This window comes from Bombina bombina, chromosome 7 (genome assembly GCF_027579735.1).
Source record: "Bombina bombina isolate aBomBom1 chromosome 7, aBomBom1.pri, whole genome shotgun sequence".
NCBI lineage: Eukaryota > Metazoa > Chordata > Amphibia > Anura > Bombinatoridae > Bombina > Bombina bombina.
In genome coordinates this window covers 519,887,560-519,903,922 of record NC_069505.1, presented here as the reverse complement: position 1 = coordinate 519,903,922, position 16,363 = coordinate 519,887,560, and the positions used below count along the sequence as shown (strand labels likewise).

At 38.2% G+C, this 16,363-nt stretch overlaps 2 protein-coding genes across 4 annotated transcripts in view; one reads left to right on the top strand and one right to left on the bottom strand.

The window, feature by feature from the left end:
- Positions 1-3,144: 3,144 nt before the first annotated feature.
- Positions 3,145-11,073, bottom strand: SNRPA (small nuclear ribonucleoprotein polypeptide A). 2 transcript variants are annotated; one of them, XM_053689118.1, is made up of 7 exons: positions 10,944-11,073; positions 7,863-7,948; positions 7,590-7,762; positions 6,811-6,981; positions 6,555-6,734; positions 3,945-4,033; positions 3,145-3,638 (listed from the first exon to the last, which is right to left on the bottom strand). In XM_053689118.1, exons 2-7 carry the CDS (start codon positions 7,933-7,935, stop codon positions 3,479-3,481), a joined length of 846 nt encoding a protein of 281 aa, XP_053545093.1. In that variant the 5' UTR covers positions 7,936-7,948; positions 10,944-11,073; the 3' UTR covers positions 3,145-3,478. The 2 variants fall into 2 exon arrangements, with proteins under 2 accessions (XP_053545093.1, XP_053545094.1); XM_053689119.1 differs by having other exon boundaries at positions 10,931-11,034.
- A 134-nt stretch (positions 11,074-11,207) lies between these two features.
- The window catches only part of ACTMAP (actin maturation protease), an 82,374-nt gene continuing 77,218 nt past the window's right edge, over positions 11,208-16,363 (top strand). Inside the window, exon 1 of one of the 2 annotated variants that reach the window (XM_053721785.1) lies at positions 11,208-11,271. The gene's annotated coding sequence lies outside the window, so the exon portion shown is untranslated. Of the gene's footprint in view, positions 11,272-14,483; positions 14,587-16,363 lie in introns of those variants that run through there. The other variant, XM_053721784.1, reaches the window with a different exon arrangement.

Genomic DNA, 16,363 nt, shown 5'->3' with positions numbered 1-16,363 from the left:
TACCATGAGCCTGATCACCTCTATACATTGAGCCACCAAGGGCCTTGATGAGGACTGAAGGGCAAACCAGGTGGACGCAATCTTTCTGCATCGCTGATCTGTGAGAAAAATCATCATGGAACTTGAGTCTATTATCATGCCCAGGAACTCTACCATGTTTCTGGGAACTCTTTCCTGAGTTGATCTTCTAACCGTGAGATTGAAGCAAGAGGAGAACCCTTGAGGGATCCTCTACGAGACTGGACGACGGCACATGGACTAGGATGTCGTCCAGGTAGGGCGCCACAGCAATGCCTCTGGATCTGTCAACTGCAAGTAGAGTCCCCAGAACCTTTGTGAAGACTTTTGGGGCTGTCGCCAGACCCGAAAGGAAGGGCCACAAACTGGAAGTGTTGGTCCAGAAACGCAAATCTTAGGAACTTGAAGTGGTCCCTGTGAATTGGAACATGAAGGTAATAACTCCAAGTGGAATGTGCTTGTGAAGACCTGGGGGTAGCTGCCAAACAACTAGTCATACAACCAATGGTCAGTCCACAGCACTTTAGTTAAAAGTTCACTTTATTAGAAACAGTATAGAATGAAAAATAAAAAGTTTCAGGGTTGCCCCATTAATCATACCAAGGGGGGCAACCCTGAAGCGTCACTTTCCGTTCTATACTTTTTCTAATAAAGAAAAAATGAAAGTGCTGTGGACTGACCATTGATTGCAGGAACATGAAGGTAAGCATCCTTAAAGTCTATGGTCATGAACTAGGGACAGAATAGATCTGATAGTTTCCATTTTGAACGATGGAACAGTCAGAAACTTGTTTAGGTCCCCCCTCGACCATATCACACAGGGATTCACACCAATATGCTGTAGCTACAGCCACTGCCGGCTGAAAAACAAACTGTGTGCTGAAACATTTTCCTTAACATGTTTTCCAACTTTTTATCCATGGGCTCTTTAAACGACAAACTATCATTGAGAGGAACAGTTCTCCGCTTCGCCAGTGTGGAGATGGCACCATCCACTTTAGGGACAGTTCCCCACAGCTCAAGCTTAGAGTCCGGAACGGGGAAACAGTCTCTTAAAGGAAGAAGGGGAAAGGAAGAACCTAAAATCGCTCCCACTCATTCTTATTAGCCATCTTTACAGGAACCGGGAAGGTCTGAGGTACTACCCTGTCCTCGTATACCTTATCAAGCTTAAGAATTGAAGGATCCTCCGGAAACTTAGGTACCGGAACCTCCAAAGTAGCAAGCACCTACCTCAGCAAGAAGCGCAAATTCTCTATCCTAAACCTAAAATCAGGCTCCTCCACAGCCAGAGGTTTAGATGACACGGACTCCAACCCAGAAGGAGCCTCCTCCGAGGAGTCTGAGAGGGCCTAGTCATCGTATAATGCCTCTGGTATTTTCTTAGGCGCAGACAACCCCTGGGCCGGGCCGCCATGATACGCCCTACACTTAGCACAACGTGGTAAGGCATGGATCACTTTCGATACCGCCGTGTGCAGCTGGTTCGCAGAGTCTGACAGCCAACGAATGTCTCCCAAAGGAGTAACGGTTGGACCTTGGGGCGCTGCATGTGCAATCTAAGATAAAAGCAAGGAAAGCACCTCACGGGACGGGGAACCCTCAGAGGTGGACGGCTCAGTAGTACTAGACATCCTTTTACTCGTCACAACTTTATCAAGGCATGTGGAACATAGTTGAGCAGGCTGATCTACAAGAACCTCACAAAAAAAACACACAGGAATGAGACTTTGTTAAAGAGGGAGAACCATCTAACTTGTCAGAGCCCTCCATAGCTTGCACCTTTATTATGGACAATAGCTTAACAGGCACCTTTATACCACCAATGGCCGGGGCACTAACCACCTCCTATGACCCGGACTACAGAAACAGTTTTGTCTACTGCACCGCTGATTAACCGAGGAAGTGGAGACAGCCACACCCGGTCACATGGGATGCCTCGCAGGACTGCCCCTGCACCGAGAAAAAGGCACCAAAAATTGGACTCTCAATACTCTTGGAAGACAACCTGACGTTCAACATATTGCCAGAGCCACATCTCGCAGCAATAACACAAACAATATCATGTATAAACCCCCACTGTTCAATAATACCCTTACCAGGAATATTAACCCTTTAATTCCATAAAGATAAAGGCACCACACTGACCCTGTCTTCTGTTATTATGAAGTAAAAAATGAAACGATCTTAACAGAATCTACGCCGTGGAACAGGAACACGGCCCTTCAAGTGTAACAGCATCGCTCCTGACATGGACCGGAGTGCAGAAAGCAGGCAGTGAAACTCGAGAACGCCGATTGCTTGTGGAGCTGTTAATATGAGTCGGGATGGTTTTGCAGAAAGACTCTCCCTGCATCAACGGACTAACTTTCATCCATGCTCCTCCTAGTGGCCAGGTTCTTATTTCCCACAAGTAATGAATGTACCCGTGGATTCTCCTCCCCTTTAGATGGAAAATAGCAACTTGTTCTGCTATATCAGATGCTGTGTTGATCGTCATGCTTTACCACACTCAAAATTTAAAAAAAGTTGCATTGATGCATAACATTGCTGCTGTCCTCTGGTGCCTTAAAGTAGTTATAAGCAAAAATAATTTAGATTGTTTGGGCTATATATTGCAAGACTGAGGAAGTGTCATTAGCAACACATTATTAAGGGGAATACCACCGAAACGTTTGTATCCCCACCTCTGAATTAATAAAGGGATTTTAAATTCTATTTGGGAACCCCTCTTGTAATTTTCTGTATTGAATTGGAGCTTGGCAGTCACTCTGAGAGTCCCTGAAATATTGGTATGAGTGCTGCTCTGATTTTGTGAATTTGAGATGTAGACATACTTTTGTTAAGGATGGGAAAGAGAATCTATTTCTAAAGAAAAAAAGGTCACACGCACCCTTCAGACAGGGTACACTCAGGAGCTGGCATGAGCTGTCATGGCCAATGGAAGAACATATGGACATATCAACAAGAGGATGTCTAGACCAGAGGTTGCCCAATTCTTGTGATTGCAGTGGGAGCTCAGTAAAAGAATATATCAAAAGTTTATAAATTGTGACATGCACCTAAGCCATCACCACCACCCAAAACTGTAGTTAATTACATTTATTGAATGAGACTCAGACAATATTGTAACCAATTTTGTTTTATTAACAGAAGCTCCAGGTTCTATGTCTGTGTTGCAGACTCTGGGTGCAATGCTTTCACATTTTGTACAAAGTCATGTAAACAAAAAACTCCAGAAAAACCATCATACTCACCAATATAAGCAGGATGGACGGGGGACACTGGATGTCACACCATAACAGCAATAGAATTGAAAAAAAATAAACATGCGTCCGGTGCAGTAATACACAGACATCAGTAAACTGAAATAGCATGTTTGCCAAATGAGGAACGATCCAAAAGTATAAAAACAGGGTAAAATCTTGAGATTGGAAAGCCTAAAAGTTTCTTCTTGTTCTCATTTTTTAGCAAACGATATTTTCATAGAGTTGCTCTGTGTGATTTTGAACCCTTGCAGAGAGTCTCTGGCAGCTCCAGCCTGCACATCGTTATCAAACTCCACAAAGGCGATATCGTGGCGTCCAGGGACAAGACGGACCTCTTTGAAGCCAGGGAACCTGAAAGGAGAGACAGACAGTAAGTGAACGTTCTCCACAGAAAGTTTTCCTAGCCAGGTGGCATTATGAAGCAGATGGGTGATGGCCGTGTAATACTTTTCAATAACTTTTTTTTAAATTTAGGTGCTACATAATTTAACAAACTGATATTAGGTGTGTGTGGAAATAGCTTAAATATTAGCTTGGATTTTAGCTGGGTAGTAAATAAAATCTGTCAGGTGGTGTGCACATGTATAGTACCACTGAGCTATGGAAAAGAAGATTACAGGGGGTAGAAATAGGTTTTTATGTTCTGGAAATACTCACTGGTTGAACAACATCGAGAGCATCAACTCGTTGGTCTCTTCTGGGAGGTTTGTAAGGAAGAGGATGTGGTTGGGTGGATTCTCTGAAATCTGAGAACAAAAGACAAAACTAAACTTAAAAAAAAAACAAAAACAACTTATGATTCAGATGGGGTATGTAATTTTAAACAACTTTCCAATGTACTTTTATCACCAATTTTGCTTCGTTCTCTAGGTATTCTTAGTCGAATGCTAAACCTTGGAAGGCCCATATGATAATTTCTAAGCCCTTGAAGGCCGCCTCTTATCACTTTTTTTTTATATATTTGCTTTTCACCACAGGGGAGAGCTAGTTCATGTAAACCATATAGATAACATTGTGATCAAGCCCGTGGATTGTGGCAGACACTGCACTAACTGGCTAAAATGAAAGTCAATAGATAATAAATAAAATGTCATGTGATCAGGGGGCTGTCAGAAGATGCTTAGATACAAGTTAATCACAGAGGTAAAAAGTATATTAATAGAACTGTTGGTTATGCAAAACTGGGGAATGGGTAATAAAGGTATAATCTTTGAAAACAACAAAAATCTGGTATTGACTGTCCCTTTAAGACAAAAAAAAAAAAAACTCAGTAGCCTTTATTTAATTTTAAAGAGGGCATTTCACACAAACGTTCCTATTCTGAACAAATCCGTGCTTCTGTCTTACTTGCAGATACTTATCCTTAGAGGGACATTAAACTGCTGGGCACAACTATTCACTATGCTTTTCCTCATCTTGCTGCAGTTCTCTTCAAAGCCATGTTCCTATTTTAAACCCTGAAAAGTTGTCCGATGGTGAAACACCAACTCTTTGTACTGGGGGCTGCCATCTTGGAGAACCTGGAACCTTTGAGCTAACCGAGAAAGGATTTGAGCTGCAGGAAATGGATGAAATGCTATGGCATGGAGTAATTCCTGTTCTTTTGTAGCTGTGCTCAGCAGTTAACGTCCCTTTAAAACAGCCAGTAAGGGTTAAAAGGAAGACTAAACTAAAAACTGCTGCATTCATTTAAATTAGGCATGTGCATGCGGATCATTTGTGATGATCCGAATATGGAAGAGGGCTGCTGCTTGTGGCATTCAGCTCTTTCTGGAGCCGGATTTCTTCTTGTGAAAGCACAAAACATTAAGATCTGGATATGCACAGTGTGGTGATCTTTCACAAGAATCACCCCAGCACCAAAAATAGCCGAAGTTCATGAGTGGCCGCCTACTGCCACATTTGGCAGTTAACGAAACAGACAAATACCCATTCCTAGCATTCAGTGGGGAAGTCTGCCTTCAATTTAGGTGGAAATAAGCAGCCCAGTCTGGGTGTACAAACAATACAGAGTTAGTACACTATTGATTTAAAGCGATGGTAAATCCTAGAGTTTGTGAAAACGCTAGGATTTACCATTGGAACAAAGGGGACTTATCAGCCATGAAATATAAAATACTTCATGCTGAAAGTTCCTTTGTTTGCAGCGTTTGCTACACTAAGCTGCTATGGCAGAATGCCATTTGGCTGAGGTGATGTTTCCACCTCTTAGCCAATAGCCATGTGTGAAATCTGGCGCCAGCAGGTCCCAAGCTGTATTTCCAACAAAGCTATTGGCTATATTGGCAAATCGCATTCTGCCATGGGCTGCCTTATCAGCTCAGTGTGGCAAACAAAGGAGCTTTCAGCATGAAGTATTTTATACTTCATGACTGAAAGACCCCTTTTATTTGTTCCTCCCCCTAACAGTGCAGGTTTAATGGATAACCTTGGATGAGAGCAGGTAAAATAACCATGTTTACTAATTAGCTGATTACACCTGTGCTCCAGTTCAGATATCCACAAAATGTGGCCTGTTAGGGAGGCCTGAAGACACGATTGAAAACCAGTGCTTTAAATTGATGGTAAATCCAAGTGTATAACAAACACTAGGATTTACTATAACTAAAAGATAAAAACCATTAGTTTCAGTCATTTACTGAAGGGGGGGGGGGGGACTGTTACTCACTGTTTGCGGCCGTCGATGGTAAAGTGCTCTTCTCCAATGAGGTGACGTTTCCACCTCTAGCTGTGCTAGGATGTCAGCTGACACGCACACCGGCTATCGGTTTAGAGGTGAAAACGTCACCTCATTAAAGAAGAGCGCTGTGCCATCGGCAGGGCCGAGTTAGCGATATACTTGCAGCACAGATAGGGTGAGTTTAACTATTTCTTCAGAAAATAAATGACTGAAACTAATGTTTATTTTTAGCGATGGTAAATCATAGCATGTGTTGCACGCTTGGATTTATCACTTTAAAAAGGTCAGTTAGTTTATTTTTATACTATTAAAGTAGTAGGTGGAGTTTAGCTACTGAAAAAAAACTGCAGCAGTCATAATTGCAGTAAAATGTATTAAAAAAAAAAAAAAAAAAAAAGTTTAGACTAGTCTGATTATTCTAGAACACATCTTGTGATTATAAATGCTTACTGTCCCTTTAAGATTCTTGGAGGGGATATTACATTTAACATGTTAATGCTGTTCATAATAAAAGTCCCTTTAAAGGGCATATATAAATGGAAATCCCTGAACTTGATCACTGTGTACAACACTGCAAGATTACTTACTGGCTGCATGGGTGCCATCTGTCCAGGCATCATCTGTCCATGAGGCAAACCTCCAGGTGGCATTTGTCCAGGCCCTAATCCTGGTGGCGGCATCATGCCTGGGTGGTGCATGTATGGTCCCTGACCAGCCATATGCATCATGCGCGGTGCCTGCGCCATGCCAGGAATATTCTGCATGCCCTGAGAAACAACACCATTATAATAGAAGTAGACACCAAAAATGTGAATAATCTATGCTCAGAATCACAAGACTCACCGACATCTGCCCTGGAACAGCAGCTGCACCTGGAACACCTTTTTTCATTATCGGTACAGGTTCAGGGACTTTGATTACTTTTTTCTTCTCTTGACGTTTGCGGTCCCTCTCCACAAAGGTTCCTTTCATTTTGGCGATTATGTCGGAGTCTGACTTGGAGTATTGGATTCTCTAAGGGCAAAATGTCAAGTCTTAACACAAGCCTAAAAAGATGCCAAGTGCTAAAACAAAATTGTGTGAACCTGCCTCCGTTGTCGCCAATAGGAAAGATCTAGGTTACTAAGCTGGTCATTATTATGATAAAACAAAAATATTTAAAATCAGACATCTAGTCAGCGAACATCAGTTATCGATAACTACGACACTGTATTTTACTGTACAAGCATCCTATTGACCATATTTGCTACAGCAGGGCTCAGCAAACCCAGGAGCCTGGGAGCCATTGGCTCCTAACTTTTTGGTCTATTCTCAATCTATATAAAATACCACTGTCTAGATTCTAAAAGTGTGCCTGACTCCTAAATTTGGTTACTGGCTGATAAATTTTAAACAGATTTGTCGACCCCTGTGCTACTTCATGTTATACCAAGCTCCAAACAATCTGAAACCATACCATAGTATTCTGTAAATTGCCACTTGGTCAAAATTTAACACTTTGGCTTTGCATCCATGTAGCAAGTGTGCACAAAACTTTTAAGCAGCACTAAAGTCTTTTAAACTTCAAATCCCACCCTTACTACAAGACCGACGAGAAGCTAATATGGCATGAAGGCACTCACCATTGGCTTATCATAGAAGGGAAACCCCTGCATAGATCTTAAGGCATTGGTAGCACTGCTGACTTCCTTGAAAATGACAAACGCCTGCCCCCTCATCTTTAGGCTGCGGGACACCAAGATATCAAGGATCTGCCCGAACTGCGAGAAGATGGCATACAGGGATTTCTTCAGCTCTAAAAAAACGTGGAGAGATATGAATTTAAAAGATACCTCTGTCTAATGCACCCAATAGGTCGGCACCAGCTGATCACATCAAACAAATGCCAGACTTACCATCCTTCTTTATTTTTTCGTTGAGGTTGTTAATGTAAATAGTGTTGTTGGGTCTGGTTTCATGAACAGCCATCACTGCAACAAATCTAACATAAAAATAAAATCTATTAATTTCTAACAGTAGTGAGCAGCTGTAATTCCAGTTTGATATAATTTATTTACTTCTCAAATCTGACAAGTCCTGGTCTTTGATCTACAGTACAAACAGTATGTATATGTATATGTATATGTATATATATATATATATATATATATATATATATATATATATATATATATATATATATATATATATATATATTATATATTTAATGTCCTAAAGGCAGTAACTGCTTGCATTTTTGCCCATTTCTTAGTTTTGCATAACCAACAGTTAAAATTATACACGTTTTACTTTTGCGATTACCTTGTATCTAAACCTCTGCAGACTGCCCCCTTATTTCAGTTCTTTTGACAGACTTGCATTTCAGCCAATCAGTGCTGACTCCAAAATAATTCCAACGGCACATACGAACTAGTGCTGTCTTGCTGTGAAACACTGAAAATGCACTGAGATAAGAGGCAGCCTTCAAGGGCTTAGAAAGTAGCGTTTGAGCCTACCTAGGTTTAGCTTTCAACAAAGAACACCAAAAGAACAAAGAACATTTGATGATAAAAAGTAAATTGGAAAGTTGTTCCTTGTCCCTTTAACGTATAACCCCATTTTAACTGCTGGAGTTTATATAAACTGTTTACAAATGTTTCCTTTATTGTGTCGTTTGAAATAGCTATTTTTCATATTGTATCCTCACCTATACTGAACATTTCAATTATTCAAGTCAATGTAAACTTTCATGAATTAGTGCCCGGGTTTTAAAAATACTATTAAAAACAGGGGCACTTTCATTCATGAAAGTTTACATTGCCCCGTATTTTTACAAATACTTAACTTTCTCTTGTGCAAAGCCAGTAGTTCCTCTGTACATAAGTCACCAATGACAAAACCGGCTTCTTCCAATCATGCACACCCCCTGAGCATCCATCTTGTGAGACCAAGCCATGATGGGAAGAAGCCGGTTTCGTCATTGCTGTGTAATTACAGCAGGAGAAGCAGACGATCCGGCTTTGCACAAGAGAAAGTTAAAGGGACACTGAACCCAAATATTCTCTTTTGTGATTCAGGTACAGCATGATATTTTAAGCAATTTTCTAATATACTCCTATTATCAAATGTTATTTATTCTCTTTGTATCTTTATTTGAAATGCAAGAATGTAAGTTTAGATGAAGGCCCATTTTTGGTGAACAACCTAGGTTGTCCTTGCCGATTGGTGGATAAATTCATCCACCAATCAAAAACTGCTGTCCAGAGTTCTGAACCAAGACAAAAAGCTTAGATGCCTTCTTTTTTATATAAAGATAGCAAGAGAACAAAGAAAAATTGATAATAGGAGTAAATTACAAAGTTGCTGCTCTATCTGAATCACGAAAGAAAAATTTTGGACTGAACCCAAAATGTTTACTTCGTGATTCAGATAGAGCATGAAATTTTAAGCAACTTTCTAATTTACTCCTATTATCAAAATTTTCTTCATTCTCTTGATATCTTTATTTGAAATGCAAGAATGTAAGTTTAGATGCCGGCCCATTTTTGGTGAACAACCTGGGTTGTCCTTGCTGATTGGTGGATAAATTAATCAGCCAATAAAAAAAAAGTGCTGTCCTGAGTTTCTGAACCAAAAAAAGCTTGGATGCCTTCTTTTTCAAATAAAGATAGCAAGAGAATGAAGAAACATTTATAATAGGAGTAAATTAGAAAGTTGCTTAAAATTGCATGCTCTATCTGAATCATGAAAGAAAACAAATATGGGTTCAGTGTCCCTTTAAGTATTTGTAAAAATACGGTGCAATGTAAGATTTCATGAGTGAAAGTGCCCTTGTTTTTAATAGTATTTTTAAAAAACTGGCACAAATCATGAAAATTTACATTCACTGTATTGGCTATAGAAAAGCCATGTAAACCAAGTCATCAGAATAATTTATAATCCTAGCGGGAGGTGGAAGAGATAAAAAGCTAGAATGTTAATTTTTTTCAAAATCACATTTTTCTGTGAGCTAATTGTTCTCCAATAAGCACGCGGGCTAAAACAAAAGTGCCATATGGGAAGAACGCGGATTGGAAAACAGTTCAAACCAATAGCGCAAAGAAAAAAAAATGACTTATGAAGTGGGCGGCAGAGCACAGGGTATTTAAATTTCATGTCTATAATAAAAAGTTGCAACTCATCTTCATTACAGCTGATTAATTAAACACCATCTAAAATATCACTAACATTTCAAATCTTTTTTTTGTAAAGATTAGTTTATCATCACTTTAATACATATTTGCAAGAGCATTATATAGGGCAACAATGATTGTGCAATTAGAACAAAGCCATTTTTTTTTTTTAACTGAATGCTCTTAGAATCAGAAAATAAATTTATTGGGCTCCATGTCCCTTTAGATATTACAAGACTGTATTCTGTCCCTTGTGCAGTTCTCATTGCCAAATATGTTCATATGACTGTGCATAAGGCTGCAGGACTTATAGACGGGAAATCAGTAGCTGTAACATTATACCTTCTCACTTATAGTCCTGTGATTTTGTATGTATTCATTTTAATAAAAATAATAATCCCTGGTTGTAATCCCCCCTATCCACCAGTTCTGAGCTGGGGTCTTAAAATCACTCTACACTAGTCCAACCTGGGTGATTAAATCGTGCATGATAAATGCTGGGAGCACAATGCAGCCCGGGGCTGCATGAAAAAAAAAAAACTAAAAGCACACCACCCAATATACTAATAATAATAATAAATAATTGCCAGTAGTTAAATATAAAATACTCTGAAATTGCAAGTCATCAAATAGTTAATACAAGAGTGTATATAGAAACGTTATCTATCGTACACCATAGTCTCCCGGGTACAAGGAATCCCAGTAATATGGCGGCAAGGGTTGCTGTATAAGAAACGATAGATATAATAACTATAGAACATATAAAGGAAAAAATCACACAGAGAATTCGCAAATCAAAGACTGAAGCTTACATAAAAATATTACCTGCACCTAAGACCGGATGAAAATTGATTACGACTAGGCCGCAACGACGACACCCACTACTTACAACTAGGCCGCGGCACTAGGTAAAAAGCAGCGCCTATATTATAAATGCAAAAAACGCGCCCCTTCCGTATAATCTGAGTATTGCCGTCTGATCTTCGTCACTGATTGGCTGACTCAATTTGATTTACAGTAGAAGTAACCAATCATTTACAAGAACACTTGTGTGACCTGATTAACAGTTACTTCCTGTTTCCTGTGAAAGAGGAAGGTGTGCTACAGCTTATTCTTTCCACCCGGGAACAGGAATATCTCTTACTCTAAAAACGTGATTATAAACATTTTGTCTTTGTATTTCTTTCCCTATGTCCGTACAGAGCGTTTGTATTTGTCCTTTGCATGAATTTAGTAGTAGCAGCCATTTTATTTCAATTCATTTTGATATTTATATTGCAGAGATGTCAAGTCACTGGTAGACTTTGTGACACACAATTTGAGGTCTATAAATCACAACAAATTTCGTCTTATGTGCTTACATAGGCTCAGCAGTCTGTAACAAGTTTACATTTACGTTTACAATCGTTAAAGGGACATGAAACACATTTTTTATTTGATTATTTAGATACATTATGCAATTTGAAACAACTTTTGTACTCTCCTTATGTTATCACACTTTCTTTGTTCTTTTGGTATCCTTTTCTGAAAAACAGGGACGTAAACTCAGGAATGTGCATGTATCTGGAGCACTATATAGCAGCAGTTTTGCAAGAATGTCTATCTAGGTGTCTATTCAACAAAGAACTTCATTACAAAAAATAAGCAAAATTGACCAATAATTTACTTATATTGTCAATTTTATTTTGTTCTAATGATATTCTTTGTTAAAGAGCATAGCTAGGTAGGAAGCTTGCACGTTCCTGTAGAACTATATGTGAGCAGATTTGCTAGAATGCTTGTGAGCATTAGATGGAAGCAGCATTTTCTTGCAAAACTGCTGCCATATGGTGCTTCAGCCAAGTGCACACTCCTGAACCTACCTACATGCTTTTAAGCAAAGGATACCAAAGAACAAAGTAAATCTGATAATAGAAGTAAATTGGAAAGTTTTGTGTGTGTGTTTTTTTAAATTCAATCACAAAAGAAACATTATGTCTAATTTCCCTTTAAATAAACTATTTTGTAACCATATTCAGCTTTTATATATGGAATTGCTATATTTTCTAAAGCCAGATCATTTAAAATTGCCAAATAGATTTTGTTTATCAGATCTTCAAAAATAATTATGATCTTTTTATGCAATATTATGTCACTTACAATCTTCTCAATGTAACAATGCAATTTCTCAATTCTCTTTTTAAGAATAAACAGTCAACACCAGAATTTTTGTTGTTTAAAAAGATAGATAATCCCTTTATTACCCATTCCCCAGTTTTGCATAACCAACACAGTTATAATTATACACATTTTACCTCTGTGATTACCTTGTATCTAAGCCTCTGCACACTGCCCCCTTATTTTAGTTCTTTTGACAGACTTGCATTTTAGCCAATCAGTGCTCACTCTTAGGTCACTTCACGTGCATGAGCTCACTGTTATCTATATAAAACACATGAACTAATGCCCTCTAGTGGTCAAAATGCATTCAGATTAGAGGCAGTCTTCAAGGTCTAAGAAATTAGCATATGAACCTCCTAGGTTTAGCTTTCAACTAACAATACCAAGGGAACAAAGCAAAATTAATAATAAAAGTAAATTGGGAAGTTGTTTAAAATTACATGTCCTATTTAAATCATGAAAGTTTTTTTGGGACTTGTATTTTTACTATATTTACTAAGGCAAAATATTTTAAATGTTCTTATAAAAACTAATTTTCATTTTTCCCTTTGAGATATATATATATATATATATATATATATATATATAATATATATATATATATATTTGTTTGTGTGTATGTGTGTGTGTATATATATATATATATATATATATATATATATATATATATATACTGTTTGTGTATGTGTGGGTATATATATATATATATATATATATATATACTGTGTGTGTGTGTATATCTATTAGTAGATATCTTTCGGGGACATCCTCCATTAGACAAATTAATGCACACTATATAATATTTTTAAAAGGTGTGAGTTTATTGGAATATCTATTATTTCCTTCCTTCTTCATACCTCCTAACATTTGTGGCTTGGGAGGTTGATGGGGGCCCATCGCTGTTGTGGGGGTGGAGCCGTGTTGGAAGGGGTGTGGCCAGGGTGTTAAGTGGGCAGAATTATGGGTGAGTCTGGGTAGTCAGTGAGTGTGTCTGGGCAGTTTGTTGTTTTCACCCATGGGTTGGGCTAAGGGAAACTCTGTAGACATATAACTGTCTCAGGGGGACAGCAGGACAAAGCTCAGATAAAGGGACTGTCCCTCTCAAATAGGGACAGTTGGGAGGTCACTTATCTTCCTTCTCTCTTCCCCTTACATTTAATCTTTCTCTCACTTTCTTTCAGACTATTTTTCTCATCTCTCCTTCTTTCTCCCCTTTTTCTTTCACTTTCTCTTTTCTCTATTTCACACACTCTATCTCCTCTTTTTTTCTCTCTCATATTTTCTCCTTTTTCCCCCTCTCTTGCATGGAGAGAAATGACACAAAATCTTTGGGCTTCTTTTTTTGAACATTATATTTTTATGTAGTTGTCTTTCCTTCACATCTAGTTCCCTGCACAAAGAGAGAAACAGTTTTTAAAGGGACAATCTAGTCAAAATTAAACTTTCATTATTTAGATAGGACATGTAATTTTAATTAACTTTTCAATTTACTTTTATTATCAAATTTGTTTTTTTCTCTTGGTATTCTTAGTTGAAACTAAACTTAGGTAGGCTCATATGCTATTTTCTAAGCCTTTAAGGGCTGCCTCTTATCACAGGCTTTTTAAATTGCTTTTCACAACAAGAGACTTGGTAGTTCATGTGGGCCATATAGATAACACTGTGTTCAGGCACAGAAAGTTATTTAAGATTTGGCACAAAACAATGCTAAATGCAAGTCAATAGATAATAAATAGTCACAGTCATGTGATCAGGGGGCTGTCAGAAGGTTCTTAGATACAAGGTAATCACAGAGGTAAAAAGTATATTTGTGTAACTGTGTTGGTTATGCAAAACTGGGGAATGGATAATAAAGGGATTATCTATCTTTTTAAAGTGAATGGCAATTTTGATGAATTAGTGCCCGGTTTTTAATAATCCTATTAAAACAAGGGCACTTTAATTAAAGGGACAGTCTAGTCCAAAAAAAACTTTCATGATTCAGACAGGGCATGTCATTTTAAACAATTTTCCAATTTACTTTTATCACCAATTTTTCTTTGTTCTCTTGGTATTCTTAGTTGAAAGCTTAACCTAGGAGGTTCATATGCTAATTTCTTAGACCTTGAAGGCCGCCTCTTAAGAATGCATTTTAACAGGTTTTTCACCACTTGAGGGTGTTAGTTCATGTTTTTCACATAGATAACACTGTGCTTGTGCACGTGAAGTTACCTGGGAGCCATCACTGATTGACTAAACTGCAAGTCTGTCAAAAGAACTGAAATAAAGGGGCAGTCAGCAGAGGCTTAGATACAAGATAATCACAGAGGTAAAAAATATATAAATATAACTGTGTTGGTTATGCAAAATTAGGGAATGGGTAAACAAGGGATTATCTATCTTTTAAAACAATAACAATTCTGGTGTAGACTGTCCCTTTAATCAAAATTGACATTTCACTTGTTTTCTTCAAAAACTTACCTTTTAATCCTGGCAGCCGCTCCAGCACTTCATCCGCCCGTCGCAAGCCGTCTTCGCGGGTCCAAACTGACGAATCCGGCTTCCTCCAATCACGGCGTTGCATCAGGCCAAGATTCCCCCGGGGGGAAGCCGTGATTGGAGGAAGCCGGATTTGTCGTTTCTGACGTCTGCAGAGGCTTCCAACGGCCGGGGGAATCGCTGGAGTGGCTGCCAGGATTAAAAGGTACGTTTTTGAAGAAAACGAGTGCAATGTCAATTTTGCTGAATTAAATTGCCCTTATTTTTAATAGGATTATTAAAAACCGGACACTAATTCATCAAAATTGACATTCACTTTAAATAATACAAATTCTATTGTAGACCGTCCTTTTAAAGGGATATAAAACCACAATTTTTTCTTTCATGATTAAGAAAGAGCATGCAATTTTAGCAAGCACTACCCAGGTGCTGAATCAAAAATGGTCCGTCTCCTAAGCTTACACTCCTGCGTTTCAAATAAAGATAGCAAGAGAACGAAGAAAAATTGATAATAGGAGTAAATTTAAAAGTTGCTTAAAATGACCTACTCTATCTGAATCATAAAATATTTTTTTTTTGGTTTCATATCCCTTTAAGCTAAAATTTGCCCTTTTTAAATTGTTTTATGGACCTCACAATACTGAAGAGACTTCTTAGATAATATATCCAGAGCGGAGAGCTTTAGATCATCTGACCCAAAGTCTCTTCTTCCCTGGGCTTAATTATATAAACCTCTCCGCTCAGAGGAGATGCTATAAAATGATCCTCCAGCACTGTGAGTTCCCTAGTGAAATTATAAAAAGGAGAGGGCACGATAAGCAAAGACTCTCTAGTTTGGAGAGAAATTATAGTGCAAACTCTACAGGGGCTGAAGTCACTGAATTCTATAAGAAAATTTACTTCTATCATCAAATTTGATATGTTCTCTTGGTATTCTTTGTTAAAAGCTAAACCTAAGTAGGCTCATATGCTAATTTCTAAGCCCTTGAAGGCCACCTCTTATCTCAGTGCATTTTGAAAGTGTTTTACAGCTAGACAGTGCTATTTTGTGTGTACCATATAGATACCATTGTGCTCACTCCTGTTGAGTAATTTATGAGTCAGCACTGATTGGCTAAAATGCAAGTCAGTCAAAAGAACTGAAATAAGGGGGCAGTCAGCAGAGGCTTAGATACAAGATAATCACAGAGGTACAAAGTATATTAATATAACAGTGTTGGTTATGAAAAACTGGTGAATGGGTAATAATAAAGTTTCTTTATCTTTTTAAATAAAAATTCTGGAGTAGACTGTCCCTTTAACTGAAAATTCCATGGGGCTGGCTGATATCAAGTCTTAGTTTGCAGCAATTACAAATTAAACTAAAATGTTTTTTACTACAATTTAACTTGTGCTTGTCAGTAGTTTAGTATATATTACTTTTCTGTCAGTTAAATAAGTGTATTGGGACTTTTGAGCAAACTTCACCTGCATACAGCTGGCCAGATAATTCATTTAAACCATTTTGTTTAAAATGCTCACAAAATTTCACAAGAATTGTGACCGCGAATTGGAACTTCTCTGTCCCTCCCACTTCCTGAAGCTGTGTTTTATTTTTCAAATATAGA